General features: G+C 46.7%; 1 protein-coding gene across 1 annotated transcript in view; it reads right to left on the bottom strand.

The window, feature by feature from the left end:
• The window catches only part of FKBP9 (FKBP prolyl isomerase 9), a 264,101-nt gene that overhangs the window by 157,757 nt on the left and 89,778 nt on the right, over positions 1-16,566 (bottom strand). Inside the window, exon 7 of the mRNA XM_069215456.1 lies at positions 4,779-4,965. Within this exon, the coding sequence (XP_069071557.1) occupies positions 4,779-4,965 (187 nt within the window). The remainder of the gene's footprint in view (positions 1-4,778; positions 4,966-16,566) is intronic.

Genomic DNA, 16,566 nt, shown 5'->3' with positions numbered 1-16,566 from the left:
TAGTGTGGTGAACCATGGTTGATGAGCCCATGTGGAAGCTACCAGATTGCAGGTGAGACACGTTTGCCTGAAACTTCCGAACCACAAATGGAAGAAGAGAGAGAGGTGGAAAAGCGTAGGCAAATAGTCCTGACCAGTTCATCCATAGAGCACTGCCCAAACCTGGAGGCGAGGTTTGGGCATTTTTCATTGTCTGTGGTTCTGAACAAGTCTATCTGTGGAAATGCCCTTGTCTGGAAGTATCAGAGAAGGACTAGGGGTAGAGTTTCCACTCGTGGACTTGTTGCTGCATCCTACTGAGGAGGTCAGCAAAGTTGTTGTCCGTCCCTGGGAGGTTTTCCACTAACAGGTGGATGTTGTTGTGTATTGCCCAAAGCCAATGGTCTGAGATAGACATGGTAACTGTAGAGAGTGCCTTCCCCACCCCCTCTGATTTTGTATATAATACATGGCTATCACAGTGTCCTTTCGGACTAAGGCAACCTTGCCTATCAGGTGAGTTAGGAATGCCTTCAATGCCAGGTGAACAGCTTGACGCTTGAGGTAGTTGATGTGGAGTCCCTGGTGTGTGCTATCCAAGAGACCCTGAACTGTGAGATCCTTTGTGGGTGAGCACCCTATCCTGTGAGGGATACGTCTGCTGTGAGAATGATCTTTGGAACAGGGTCGAAGAACGGTAGCCCCTTTAGTAGATTTTGTGTGTTCCACCACTACAAAGAATAATGAGTGTGGCTGTCTACCAACACTAAGGGGGTTATTCTAACTTTGGAGGAGTGTTAATCCGTCCCAAAAGTGACGGTAAAGTGACGGATATACCACCAGCCGTATTACGAGTTCCATAGGATATAATGGACTCGTAATACGGCTGGTGGTAAATCCGTCACTTTTCCGTCACTTTTGGGACGGATTAACACCTCCTCCAAAGTTAGAATAACCCCCTAAATCTTGTAACTGACCTGTGACTGAGACCACTGGTGTGCTAGACATTCCTGCAGCAGACGCATGTCTAATCGTGCATGGGGCACTATGGCAATGCATGATGCCATCATAACTAACAGGTGCATGATTGTTCTGATTGTGAGGTGTTGACTGACCTGAAATTGTGGTAGCAGTATCTAGAGGTTTTGAATCCTGGCTCCACTGGGATGAGCTATCCCCATTTGTGTGTTCAGAACTGCCCCCAGATCCGGCTGAACCTGCAAAGGTTGAAGGTGTGATTTTTGTATATTGATGGCAAACCCTAGTTAATGGAGAAGATTTAAGGTGATCTGAGTGTGTTGGTGAAAAAAAGTGAATGTTCTGTCAGCAAAGAAGTGCTGCTCTACAGCTAAGCACTCAGTGAACACGCATGGTGCAGTAGTGACTTCGGATGGGACTACCTTGAGCAGCAAGTGTTTGCTAGCTATGACAAACCTGAGATATTTGCTGGGTGCTGGGTGGATTGGGATGTGAAAGTGAGCATTCTTATGTCTAGTGCAGACATAAATTCACCTTGTTGGAGAAGTGGGATCACAGCTTATAGGGTGACCATGTGAAAGTACTCTGACAGGATGGAATGATTGATGGGCCTGAGATCTAAAATGGGCTGTAGTGATACTTCCTTTTTGGGTATGAGAAAGTATAGGGAGTATTCTATTGATTGTTGAAGAGGGACTGGGTCTATTGCTTCTTAGAGTAAGAAATCTTGTATTTGCTGTTTGAGTAGGGTTTGATGTTCCACAGAGAGTTTGTGTTTGCAAGGTGCAGTGTTTGGACTTGTGGTGATGAGCTCCAGTCAATAACCATGTTGCATAATGTCCAACATCAACTGATCCAATGTTATGGATCACCAGGTAGGGGAAAATTGTTGTAATCGTCCCCCGACACGTGTTAGATGGTCAGGGGAAGAAGGGAGTCACTGTTTTGAGGTGGATGGGGTAGTAATTGTGTAATCATCTTTGCTGCGGCCCTTGGAGTTGTTACCCCTGGGCATGCCTCTGTAAGGGGGAAGTTTGGTTTCCCTGCCGGTATGAAGAGGAAGAAGAATTGGAAGATGTTGTTTTGGCACCTGTCTTATATGAGGAGAGGTGAAAGGAGTCATGAGGAGTAGGGTTTTGGAATGCCCCCATGGGTTTGGCCCCTTCAGGGTCCTTCATCTTTTCAAACGATGGGTCCACCTGTGGACCAAACAGGTGTTCCTTGTCAATGTTTAAAAGTGTTTGCTGAACCTCTGGCTTGAAGCCGGAGATTCATAGACGAGCATGCCTGCGCAGCAATGCACTAGTATTAATGCCTCTGACAGCTGTATCTGCTGAATCTAGGGTGCATCTGATGGAATTGTTGGAAATAAGTTTGCCCTCTTGAACTATTTCCTGCCCCCTTTTTTTATGCTCCTCAAAGATATTGTTTGTGTGACGCAGCATGCCCTTTGGCATAGGAAGGTTTTGGAAAGCCCTATGTGTGCTAGATAAAGTCTCAAAGAGGAAATCATCTTCGATAGGGTCTTTATCTATAGGGACCTGGTGGTACGCTGCAGCCCTACTGATAAGTGCTTGATAGGAAGCTGTGTCATCAGGGGCTGATGGTTTGGCCTGATACAGATCTGGGTTGATATCCCCAGAGGGATCAACATCATAAAAGGTCCAGGGATCTGTGGGCTATGATGCGTTATAGGGATCACCCGCTCCCCATGGTCGCCTATGAAAGAATGAGGTGGTGAAGGGGTTGGTGGTGGAATGGATGGTGGAGAAGGTGATAGTGGGAGAGAAGAAGCAGGTAGACAAGTATGCAAGGGGCTAGTAATCTTGTCCTTTTTTTTTTCTTTTTGGGAGGCGCCACCAAGTCTATTGCTTCTGCCAAGAAAAGGTGCTGCGTTGATGGGGGTGGCGCCGACAGCACAGTCATGGCTAAAGTACAGCCAGTCAGAGGCTGTGCAGTTGTTTTTGTCATGGATCGAGCCATTCTTGCATTGTTTGAAGGATTGATTCAGGAGCAGATTTTGTTGCTGGTGTCAAAGGTTTTGGTGCCGAAAGTGATTTGCGTTTTGAAGTGGAAGTGGTTGGTGCTGCAATGCTGGTAGTCGAAGAGACAGATGCTCAGCCCTGAGCCAAACATGTCCGGCTTGTGCGGACGTCAATGGCTTCAACTTTGCTTTCAGTGCCGAGACTGAGGGCGGGCGTCCATAGCAGATGGTCAGTGCCTAACATGGCCTCTTGGCAGTGGTGTCCCAGGAGCCATATGTTCAGTCGGAACCAGGAATTTGTTTGGGTGACAGGCGGGGGAATTACTCACCGTACGCTGACCCGATGGAAGGGCCTTCATCTGGGGGTTGATCTCTAGATCGGAGTTGGAGCTGTAATCTATGCTGGAAAAGGCCTCTTGGAGCTCTTCCTTCTCCTCCACGACCTCATGCTCTCCGAAGATGTTCAGTGTTTCCTCTACCTCTTTGCAGTGCATCCCCCTGCGTTGCACCTTTAGGTCCCATAAGGCTTCTTCTATCAAAATGATCGTCAGGCCTTGCAGTCCTTTTCCCTGTGATTGGGAGAGAAGCACAAGTTTCAAACTCGATGAAAGTCAGTCCTCTGGTACTTTGCGTGACACCTGGGACTGCAGCGGAACGGAGTATATTACATTAGTAGCGCATTCTATGTCGGAGCTAACAAGATGGAATATAGGCCCGGAAGGGCGAGGCCCAAAGGCCGCAGTTGGAGCACGTCAAACTGATGGCAATAGGTTTCTGTCTGTTCCATACACAACGGTGGAAACACAATCAAAAACAATACAGATGAGGGCAAGAGTGGAGTAAGAACCGAAAGAAGCCCGAAAAAGTCTTGAACCGGCGCTGTAATATACATCCGAACCCGACGGTGGAAAGAAAACAATCTAACAATGGAGTTGATGCCCATGCGCATTATCAACAAGAGGAGGAGTCACTTTACTTTGTGACTCAAAAGACTTTGAAGAAAAACAACTTGCACTCATCTGGACCCAACACTAGATGGCAAGACAACGCAAAGCATGTGTGACTACAGCCACACATGCCTCAAACATTACATTTCCTACTGTAAGCTAAGATTCCACCTACAAAATCAACCCAATTGTTTTTACTTCACTGAAAAAGCACTCCCCACAATTTACTTCGCTCCATTTCTTCCATCACTGCTTGACCTGAGTACATAGAATGGACCTTTCTTGGGAGATTTACTTTTCCTTAAAGGAGCAAGAATAGCGTTCTTCCTTTTCTTTCATTAGTTCATGCGTTTTTTTATAAATACTTAAGGCCCTTTGCCCTAAAGGGCCTCCTGGCAGGCGTAAAGCAGCTCCACGCTAAAGCCCTCTGTTAGAATTATTAGGTTTTGAAAGGTGTTGAAAAATGAGGCAAATAAATACTGTGACTGAAGTAAATAAGATTATGCTGGACAGCAACTGGACAAGTACTCTGCATACCACGTGACGTCTGCAGTAGGGCACTGCACAGTCACACTTAGTAAAAGCCAGGCAACTGATCACTCAAGTTAGTTGAGTGTAGCAAAGAGTGCCTAATATGTCAGGAAAAGAGGGTGAATTTGTGGGGGATAAAAGAAATAGCTTATCATATTATCAGGATTGGGAACAGAATCCACCTTCAAGAACCAGCTAAACAGTGTGAAGGTACCATAAAAATAGCACTTTTTTTGTACATTTATTCAAACTCCTTCACCTAAAAGAAAAGGGTATGATAATCGATGCATCACATAAAAGGGAATTTAATGCCAAGGGACAAAAGCTATCTTGAACTTTATTCCTCAAAGGATACTCACGTGGAGTCTAGAAGTGTGCCATCCATGAGTGTGGCGTTGTAGTGATACTTCAGGTAATCTCCTTTCTTGCTCAGCTCAGTGCAGTTATCGGGCTTGTAGTGTGTTGTAATTCTAACAGAGTCCGAAGGATTATGGAAATCAATCACATGAATGTCGAAGATCAAAACAGCAGAGCCTGGAATCTTCCCTACATTGGAAGGGGAAAAAGACAATGTAAAAATACACAACAGATCCACCCTAAGGTTTTTTCACAACTCCATCGCTATATTTCTCTTACATATTTACCTTTTAGACAATTCCTCTACCGAGAAGATAAGAAAAGTACTCTTTAAACTCATTTAGACAAAACAATTAAAACAAAGCACAACTAAACCAACCCACTTCGAAGGAATTTTTTTAAACTTGCTTGTTTCTTATACGGTCGTCCTTGGAACTGCTGGACTGGATAGACAATTTTGCTATCCTGATTTTTATCCAAAACAAGGAAAGTCGAAACACTCTAAGCAAAAGTACCAGTCATTTGAGGGTTTGCTTATACAAACACTCTAACTAGAACTCAGCAACAAAATGACCACAGCCAATAGCAACTGCCTCCTATGTGCAGTCAATCACCATGACAACCATGTCCTCAATTATGTCTTGGTCAAGCCATATTCCATCAAATCTAAGCCAGTTGCACTAAGGTAACCACAATAACTTACTGAAGGCAAACAACCTAATGGCTAGAAAAGAAAAGAACAATCTCCAACTTCAGCATGACCATGGAAAACTGAAAACATTCTAAATGCATAAATCTTCCGACCACAACCAAAGAATTGGTGGTCACCACTAGGCAACTAAACTAATGCCAATGGAACCAGTGTTGGAACATTGGGGATCTAAAAGCCAAAATGCAAGACATTGGGGGTGATTCTAACCCCGGCGGTCTTAGACCGCCGGGGCCAGGGTCGGCGGGAGCACCGCCGACAGACCGGCGGTGCCCCGCAGGGCATTCTGACCGCGGCGCTTTGGCCGCGGTCAGTGCAGGAAAACCGGCGGTCTCCCGCCGGTTTTCCGCTGCCCCTTGGAATCCTCCAAGGCGGCGCAGCTTGCTGCGCCGCCGAGGGGATTCCGACCCCCCCTACCGCCATCCAGTTCCCGGCGGTCCGCCCGCAGGGAACCGGATGGCGGTAGGGGGGGTCGTGGGGCCCCCGTAAGAGGGCCCCTAAATGTATTTCACTGTCTGCTGCGCAGACAGTGAAATACGCGACGGGTGCAACTGCACCCGTCGCACAGCTTCCACTTCGCCGGCTCGATTCCGAGCCGGCTTCATCGTGGAAGCCTCTTTCCCGCTGGGCTGGCGGGCGGCCTGAAGGCGGCCGCCCGCCAGCCCAGCGGGAATGTCAGAATTACCGCCGCGGTCTTTCGACCGCGGAACGGTAACCTGACGGCGGGACTTTGGCGGGCAGCCTCCGCCGCCCGCCAAGGTCAGGATGAGGGCCATAGACTGGTAAGCATTTGAGGGATAATTTCACATCTATCTGTGTCATGAGACTTGCCAAATATGGTGTACCCAAAGGAAGTATTTCAGTCCTTTCAAACCCCAAGCAGAAAGAGGCCAGTCACATGAGACCTCCTAATCTAATCGGTGTCTCACTAGCTCTGACTCTTCACATTGATTGAGTGGATAAAGATACGCCCAAAAGTCAATGTATTGCACTCTCACCCACCACGGGACACAAGATGTTTATTATCAACACAAATTAAACAAAACAAAGTGAAGGGACGGCTAAGGGGAGGTAAAGAATAATCGAAGACCTTCTTTTACTAAAGCTTTGTGTGGGTTCATGCGTGATGCAATGCAATTCAGCACTGTGCAAGCAGGCCTTTCAAAAGGCAAGTAAACCAAGAATATCTTTCGTGTCACAATGCTCTGTTAGAGTACGTCTGCAAAACGTAATATGCAACATCTGCAACAATACATTTTGTGGGAATTTCAATACTAAGTTGGGTGTTGGGAAGAGCTGGACATTGATGTGTAGAAAGTGGAGTAATATATTTTGGGCATCTCCCCTGTGGCGGTGGGCGTAGCGGTAAGGACATACAAAATGACTTGAGAGGGTAGGTTTGTGAGAGATGTATATTTTATTGATAATTCACAAGTCCTCTCTATCAGTTTTTTAGTTTCTTCCTTCTCAATGCAGCCTTCTCTCCTTCTTCTTTTCTCTTTCAGGTCTTCGAAGTTCTCGGGGAGACACGCCGTTGCCAGGGAAGCCGGGAAAGGAAAAAGGTAAGGTAAGTCGAGGATTTGCGTTTAACTCCTTAAACCTGGTTAGTATCGCGAGAGGATCTGGGAAGAGAGGGTTAAGGTGGACTACGAAGGAAAAAGGGTTGGAGGGAAGAAGAGAAGAGAAAAGAAAAGAAAAACAAAATCTTCTTTCCCACCCAAGGGTTAATTCACCTTAGTGAAACAAAGTTTTTCTAGGGTGACACATCATTCCCCATTTTGTTAAAAAAAAAAAAATGATATTCTCTGTATTTTCTCTTCGTCCTCCCAGTGAGTTTGCAACTAGGGTCAATGGTGTCAATACGTGAACCGAAAAGGAGATAAACAAATAAACAAGAAGCTTCTGTCGACCCTCACTCTCCTTTATCCCTTCCCTTCCTTCCCCCCTCCTCCCACACCACCTTTCTCCCCTCTCTCCCCTTCCTCTTTCCCGAGCCAAGCGTTTATCCTGCTGTGGAAAAAGGACCGTACCTGCTGGAGCCACGCCCCTCCTGGGACGTGGCGGTCTCTTGGTGTTCCTGGGTTTCTTTTTCCTTCTTCTGGACCGCCTTTAGGAGTCAGCGCTCTCGGTAGCTCCACTCCGCGTGGGGTTCCTCTTCTCGTCGCTCTCCCGGTACTCTGCCCTCGTATTCTGCCTTTTTGTCTCTTCCAACGTCGGTCCTCTCCCTCGGACCTCCCGCGTCGACTCTCTCCTCCTCCTCCTGTGTCTCCGTGTCCTCCTCCTGGGTCTCCGCGTCCTTCTCCTCCCTCCAGGGACGCGCATCCCCCTTTTCCGCTACGGGAATCCGGATATCTGGATTCACGAGGGGCGCGTCTTCCGGTTCTGGCCCCGCAGTGCCCCCGGGGTCCCAGTCGGACAGGCAGCTGCCATCTTGTGTAGCCGGGTGACCCAGCCCCCGGCTACATCCCCAAAGCAAAAAAATATAGAAAGATGGGTTCAAGTTCCTAACATTGCTGAACTGCACTAGTCTGAAAGTAGTCAATGTAAAAAAGACCCACAATTACATGGTTAGACCCACCTATGTAGCCAGAGAGTATTCCTTCATGTAAGACTATTTCTTCTTTAATGCAGAGCACTGGGCTCTGGCTCAGAAGGTCCTTACCAGGGTCCAGTGAGATCATACCCACTAGCCATAGCTCTTGTAGTCTCTGCTCCACTTAGGCATATAAGGAGCGATATACACAAAGACATACAAGTATCAGCAACAAGAACGCAGTGAGATGGAGGATTGGACCCATCCCAGGTGATGCAATCTTTGGTAATGGCATGGAGCAGCCAGATTAAGGACATTCTTTTCCATAGGTACCATACTAGACATAATTACGGAGTCTGAGCTGCAGATAAAGCTATAATGGGAAAATCTGACAAAGGAAAGCCCCAAAAAAGCTGTCAACAAGAAGTGAACAGAACCAAAAAGAAATGTATTTACTAGAGAAGAATGGGCTCTCTTTGTCACTGATAGTAACAGAAACGAAAAGGTTAGAGGTGCAACTATTACTCAGGAGTTTGGAGAGACTACTTTGCTGACGTGATCAGTCATCAGAGTGGTACATATCAAAAATTTAGTTATGATAAAGAAAAGGCCCCTTCTACGTAGTGCACTGGGGAGGTCTGAAGAGCTCTAACAGCTGAAAATGTAGGCAATGTAGCAGTCATGCATAATGTACCTGTACATTTATACAAGCATCTCCACAAGATGTGCAGCCCTATTCTTTTCAGTACTGAATTCTGCACCAGTGTGTTGCGGGTGTAGGAAAGTGCCCCTTTTGGAAATGGTCACACCCACTTTTTGCCATTGGTACTGAGGATTTTCGACTGAGGTGCACTGGGTTCCTGCTAAACAGGTCCCCAGTGCCAGTACTCTTTCCCTAAAACAAGGTAACAAGTCTAACTGTACACAATTGGCACACACTCTAGTACCTCTGCAAGTCCGTAGTAAGTGGTACCCCTGGTACCTAGGTCCTGGCTTCTAGGGAGGGTGCCTAAGGGCTGCATCATGTATTGTGCCACCCTAAGGAATCCCCCTCAAATTGCACACAGCCTGCCATTACAGACTGCGTGTCATGGTGCAAGTAATGAGTGGAAACACAACATGGCACACACATTGTCTTTCATGCCCCAGTCACTGCATCTAATATATGTGAGTCAGCCCTACAGCAAGCCTTAGAGTTCTAAGGCAGGGTGCACAAGCAGATATGCCCTTGTGATGTCTAGTTCAATACTTAGCCACTACAAGTGAACAGGGAAGCCATCATAAGTTATGTACTAAGCACTGGTCAACACAAGTTACCAAGCTTCACTGAAACCTATGGTGTTTGGTATCAAACACATTGTCTTAATAAATCCAGATTGATGCCAGTCTTGGATTTATTATGACATGCACCGAGAGGGCACCTTAGAAGTGCTTCCTAAAACCTAAGAATCCTCTAGTGTGCTGGCTGACTGGTATCAACCAGCCTGACACCAAAGACATGTTTCTGAACCCCCTGGGAGGTGAGAGCCCGTGCTCTCAGAGGCCAGAACTAATGCCTTTTTTTCTGGAGGAAGGTGTTATCACCTTCTCCAGCAGGATAGCTAGTGAATCTGCATACCAAGGCCAGAGGCTTCAAAGACCCTGCCATCATTGGTATGCGACCCCGGTATCCCCCAGAACTGGGAGTTGCCCAGAGGCCCATTTGACACCAGGACAGATGGGAAATTAGCTATGCAGGTAGGCATGGTGCACTATCCCTAAGCCGGACAGCGTGATGTGCTCCACTAAAGAAGGGTTCCACCCTTTTGCTTTTGGTGGAACTAGGAATTCCGGGACAGGGTTTTGCCCACTTCCCACAGGAAGTGGTCATAAGGGGGCGTAGTCCCCTGAGGGGTACGTAGCCCATTGGCTACTACCCTACACTTCCCTAAGTGCCCCTAAATTCAGTGTTTAGGTGGCCCCCTGACACCAGAAGAACAGATCCGTCTGACTGAAGAAAAGAACAGGACAAAGAAGAGCCAAAGAAGCGAAAACTGTGGACTGTTGGTGTACGTCGGCATGAAACCCTGCCTATTTACATGCTCATGTCCCAAAAAACATGACAACCCGACTTGTCCTGCAGCTGTGCATCCTCCAAGAGCCTCGGAGAGCTTCCAGCACTTCGTCAAGCCATCAGCAGCTCCCTTGATGTGGAGGAGCCACTTCCCTGCACCCCAAAGGCACCAAACGCCACGTCCGGTTCACTGTTCTGCTGACCACCACGTCCACCAACACAGCAGCTGCCCAGGAGGAGATCACTGAGCTCCAGCAGGAGCAACCCGTCTCCCCACCAAGTGAAGAGACCCCCAGGACCTACCGGAGCTGTCTTGCACCAATAAAGGGGACACTGGACCCCTTGCAGCAACCAAAGCTTGTTTGAGTCTAGGCCGGATTCAACGCCACAACCAGAAACCGGCCGTCGAGGGACATCAGCATCGCAGAGGTCATCAATGAGAGTGAACCAGCTGCCCTGCTTTTGTCCCCTTCTTGCAGGTCCACCCAAGAATTGTGGGCACCTTTACGCAGAGCACCCAATAACCAAAACCTGGTCCACCATAACTAATGGTGTTTCCTTGCTCACAGGACCTCCACTGACAGAGACCCTTGTTTGGAGATCCAGGACTTGTCCCAAAGTCCTGCTCAGCAGCCTGATTCCACGTGCCCAGCCCTCGAGCCAACCGTGCAGTGCGCAAGGCACCCGACCCATCCAGCATCTCTGCACCCCGACAACCCAGGGAAGTAAAACTGAACTGCTGGTGTTTATTGTGACCTTGTCCCCATACCACCCTACAACCTAGAGGTACCCCTGAGAATTGACTACACAGACCCCTGTGCAGTAAAAGTACTTTATCCAAAGAAAGTCAAGGTGCATTTGAGTGAATTGTTACTTACTTGCAAAAACGGATACACTGCAACAGTACTTCCTTTTAAGTTTTTCTGGTGTTGAAACATTCTATAAAAACATTTTTCTAAACTCTCAAGTTTCTTCTGAGTGTACCACATTTACAGACTGTGTGTTCAACAAATACTTAGCACAACCCTCTGATAAGTCTAAACTGCTCGTCCACACTACCACAGAAGAGAGCATTTGAGATTATTATTATAACTCCTTTAAACCAATAAGGGTTGTCTAAACTATCTGCATAGTGTCCCCTTACATTTGGTAGACTACATAGATATCCAGCTTCCTACAACGGGTGCCAGAGTAAAGGACACAAGACATTGCCTCTATTGCTAAAAAATTACCACCAACATATCCCCTCTGCTGTTGTCTAATATATCTTCTGTAGTCCCACTGGAAACTTTGGCTAATGTTTTTATCCAGACTCACTGGTGCCTCGTTCAACTGGCAAGCATGACACCATAAACCAATCTTTCATCAACAAACATGAGAAGATCAATCACCGCACTGACAGAAAAGACCAAGCTACCACTACCCCTAACCATCCACCAGGCAACTTGTCAAAATGGGCCATCTATCAGACATTCTCAAAGCCACTACTTACATCCTCAATTTCCACATCTCTGCAGAAGCCCTCAACCCACTTCTGAATAAAGTCAACACCTCCACTGAAAACTGCACCTTTCTTAATGCACTTGTTTTGGAAGCCTGTAAGACTCATCCCCAAAAACTACAAAATCAAGATTCACAAGTACTTTAATTACACAAATCTATCTGAAAGTCTTCACAATGAAGGACATGCACCGACTGAAAGATTGCCTCAGCCTCAACTAAAACTGGATGTTTAGTGATTGTCTGAATCTGTACTTAGTAAAGACTGAATTCTTCCTTTTTGCAAACAAGTACAAAGAAGTGCAGATCCAGTAACGGCTGTTTGACAGGAAGCTAGATACATTAACATCCTTAGTTTCTGCAAACAAAGAGCAAGTAATGTACACCTAGTGATGTTCTTTCTGGTGGCTATTCTATCTTATTGATTCCTCACTTTCTGAATATTCCACAGGTGCCAAACTAACAGCCTGATTACGACCTTGACAGAGGGAATTACTCCCTCACAAACGTGACGGATACCCAACCCAAGATATTACAAGTTCCATTACATCCTATGGAAATTGTAGTACGGCAGATGGGATGTCACAATTGTGATGGAGTAATCCCCTCCGCCAAGGTTGTAATCAGGCACAAACGTGACGGATACCCCGCCCGAGATTTTACAAGTTCCATTGCATCCTATGAAAACTGTAGTACGGCAGATGGGATATCTGTCACATTTGTGATGGAGTAATTCCCTCCGCCAAGGTTGAAGCAGGCCCTATATCAGAAAAACTTCACAGCAGCCCTCCTGTGCACCACCATGTGGAGTCTTGTGATACTGCACTGGCGCACCTAAAGTGATGGAGGAGAGCTGCATATAAGCTACCATTGCATCCTAATGTCAATTTGTTTCCTTTTTGAGCCTTCACATGCACAGCATAGATCAATTGATGGCGACTGTGTGCTAATATCTATCTTGGGTCCTTTTTTGATAAAAAGGCCTCTCCACAGAATGGGAAGGAAAGAGGGCAACAAGGAATCTGACATTAGATATAGTATCCACCAGAAAGATCATTATCAAAGGCAACTAACTAACCACAGAGTCCTCACCTTTTGAACAGATACTGAAGCAGAACTTCCTCAAGGTGGAATGTCTGTGGAGTGGACTTACATCAAAAAGATCAGGCAAAATTACTTTGCTGGATCTGGCTGATGAGGCAGTAGTGCTTCAAAAACATACGTATTGATGCCCATATTGCAACTTGCAGATGTCAAGAACAGGTACTCCCCGTGCCAACTCAGTTATAGCAACCTTAGCTCCAGTGGTATGAGCTCTCAAGAGTTGCTTATTGGCCAGGGAGTAGCAGATTTTTATACAAAGGACTAGCCATCGTCACATGGTCCTCTTCTACACTGCCTTATCCTTTTTAAGCCCTGAAAATCTAAGAAAGAACTGATTGTCGAAACTAACTGTGTTCTGTGCAGTTCAAACAAAAACTCAACTCTGTCTTCACTTCAAGGAAATGGAGCTTCTCTTCCTCTTTTAAAGGATAAGATGGCATAAGGAAAGCCGGCAATGTGATTGGCTGGCTAACACAAAGGGTGTCACAACATTTGGAAGGAAGACCATCCTGATTCTCAGCACCAACCCATGCATGTGTGGTATAATGAGGTTGTGTCAAGAGCACCCAATTCACGCATGTAGTGCATTGACATAATGGCAATGAGATACACCATTTTTAGTATCAAGAGTTTAAGGAGCAACTATGCATAGGCTAGAATGGCGTTTACATAAAAAAAGTCAAGATCAGGTAGGTCCCACTGAGGCAACACAAGTGGCTTGGGGTGGATGGAGGGAACATGTGTCAAACCTTTTATAAAATGCATCACAGAAAAGTAGACAATGCTGAAAACAAACCTTTTACTGTCACAACTGAAAGGCCCTGCTAAGCCAACAACAGGGCAAGCAAATGGACTGCAGAAAATCTACCCTGCAAGGGATAGGACATCCAGGCACCAAATCAAGCAACAAACACTTCCAAATGCCCAGCGTAGATAAAACAGTTGATAGGTATTGTACAGCAAGGATGTCATCCATGACTTCAGCAGGCCGGTCAAAAGTATTTATCTGCCACCGCTCAAACTCCATGCCTGGAGGTGTAGGTTGAGAAGATAGAAGATCCTTCTTAAGAGAAAGCTCTGATTGGAGGGCATATGCTTATGCTCAGCTGTTTGAAGATGCCCTACACCACCTAGGGATGGACACACTACCCGTGCTTTGCAGCAAAACACCTTATCATCTTATCAGCTCTGACACTGAAAGACCCTGCTAGGTGATTCAAAACCAAGAACGTGTTCTGGTTGTTCCAGCAACTTCAATAGGGTACAGCCTCCTGACATAAGACCCAGGAACCCACTCTGACCAGTTTGTTGCAGTACCACGTGGCAATAGCATTGTCCGCAAGAACCTGTACCAGCCTCCCCATGATAGACGACAGGAAAGCTTTCAGGGCTATGCATATCATCTGCTGCTCCACAGGAGCCAAGAGGCCTCTTATCTCCGCATGCCCTAGGGGACTCTCCCAACCGCCATTGATAAATCTGTCACCACCGGGAGCTCTGGGTGGGGGAAAATAAGCGTTCTGCTTCTGGTCAGGAGGAAGTCTGTCAGCACCACTGCAGATCCTGAACCGCCCCCTGCAAAATCAGTATGGTGTCGTAGAGTCAACCCTTTTGCTAGATTTCATTACACGGCCCTCATGTGTCATCTGTTATGTTATGTGTATTTATAAAGCGCTCTGTCACCCGCAAGGGTCTCCTGGCACTGAGCAGGTGTGTGCCTAATACTGCCTGGGGCTGGTTGACCATCTGAAAAGCCAAGCCTCCAGCTTCTTAAAGAATTGTAGAAGAGAGAAATAGGCTCTGATGTAGAATGGTAGGTCATTCTACTCTTTAGGAGCAATGTCAGAGAACGCCCGGCTTCATGATCGAGTTCTTTGTATATGTGAGATGTGTGCCTGTAGGAGTTCTGTGGAGAGCAGGTGTCTGGGTGGTTGGTGGAAGGAGATACGACTGTTCAGGTAGGTGGGGCCTAAGTTGTGTAGTGCCTTGAAAGTGTGTGAGGATTCTGAAAAGAGATTGTATGTGTACTGGGAGCCAGTGGAGCTCCCTGAGGCACGGTGTGATTTAAGTTCTGTGTGGGAGTTGAGGATGAGTCTGGCTGCTAAGTTATGGATGGTTTGGTGCTTGGTGAAGGTGTTCATGCAGTTTAACCTGCTGGTGACTAGTGTATGAGTCACGGTTTTTAGGGAGGCATTTGGTGTTCTTCCTCCGCATCTTCAAGTGCGGAACCAGGATGCAGTGACAACGCTGAGTTGTACTTTTGTGTCCAGTTTGCTGCTGATAATGATTTCGAGGTGAGTGTGGGTCTATGTCTGGCCAGACACAAGTTGGAGTTCTGTGGAGAGATGTTTTTGCAGAAGATCACTACTAACGTCTTGTCGGTGTTGAACGTGAGAAAGTTGGCTTTCATCCAGTTAGTGACTTCGGTCATGTAAGCAGCGAACTTGTTTCTTGTGTTGTGAGTCATGTCAGAGAGGGAAAGTATGAGTTGTGTGCTGTCTGAGTAGGAGAGGGTGTTTAAGTTTCATGCGCAGGTGACAGATGACGCTGGCCAAACAGATCAAGAATGCATTGAAGAGAATAGGGCTGAGTGGTGAACTTGTATGCTTTCGAAGAGTAAAGTGGAAAGCTGACAGCTTATGTTCTATTTGTTAAGAAGTAGCAGTTCCAGCAGAGACAATCTCGGGCAGGTGCCAAATGAAGATGTGGTGTAAAACTGTACCAAATGATACAGTGAGGTGCAGGAGAACGAGGGCTACTGTGTCTCCTCTATCCAGAATCATGTGGATGATGTCTGTGGTGGTTTCTGTACTGTGGTTTGGCCTGAATCCAGACGTGAGGTGTCAATGAGTTGGTGGTTGCTGCAGTAGTTGGTGAGTCTACTGATTTGCTTCTCTAAGATCTTGGCCGGAGATGACTCTGTAGTAGGAGAGTGTGGCTGGATCAGCAGATGGTTTACTGAGCAGACGCCTGACAGCCGACTATCTCCAGGAGTCCGGGAATGCAGCTGAGGCAGTGGTGGCATGGAGGATGGGTATTAGTGCTTCACTGATCAGGAGGTATTCTCAGATGAAGACGTGGTGGGGGCAAGGGTCAGGTGGGGTCCCAAGTGGACTGTCTTCATGGTAGCTGCAGTTTCAGTCGTGGCAACAGGAGGCCAGGGGTTGTTCTTTGGCCATGATGGAAAGCTGAGTTGTGAACAGTGACGGGATACAATTGAGGTTTGAAACTGCTGTACATGAAGGTGATTTTGTTGCATAAGAATTCTGAGAGATTGCTGCAAAGTTCTTTGGGGGTGGGGGGAGGAGGGGTGACACTGTTGGATGTGGCAGGAGGTGCAGTGAAATCTTTAATATTGGCAAAGATGTCCTTGCTGCTTTTGTGTCGGCTTCAATGTGGTGAGCGCTTAGTGTTCTGTATCTGCTGATGGTAGCATCATGGGGAGTATTTCAAGATGTCTTTATCTGTTTAGTCTTGACTTGTTCTCCATTTGCACTTCAGTTTTGTTATCTTGAGTTCCTCTGGTACCAGATGACCTGAGGTCAGGCTCTTGTCGTTGGGTTACGCTTGAGGGGACCCAGGGTGTCGGAGCATGCACAGAATAAGGATGATGCATGAGTGTAGGAGGCTGGACTGGCTTGTAGTGAGTACCAAGGGGTACTTGCACCTTGCACCAGGCCCAGTTATCCCTTATTAGTGTATAGGGTGTCTAGCAGCTTAGGCTGATAGATAATGGTAGCTTAGCAGAGCAGCTTAGGCTGAACTAGGAGACGTGTGAAGCTACTACAGTACCACTTAGTGTCATATGCACAATATCATAAGAAAACACAATACACAGTTATACTAAAAATAAAGGTACTTTATTTTTATGACAATATGCCAAAGTATCTT

This window comes from Pleurodeles waltl, chromosome 2_1 (genome assembly GCF_031143425.1).
Source record: "Pleurodeles waltl isolate 20211129_DDA chromosome 2_1, aPleWal1.hap1.20221129, whole genome shotgun sequence".
Taxonomy (NCBI): domain Eukaryota; kingdom Metazoa; phylum Chordata; class Amphibia; order Caudata; family Salamandridae; genus Pleurodeles; species Pleurodeles waltl.
The sequence above is the reverse complement of the archived record's forward strand: the minus strand, read 5'-3'. Positions and strand labels throughout refer to the sequence as shown.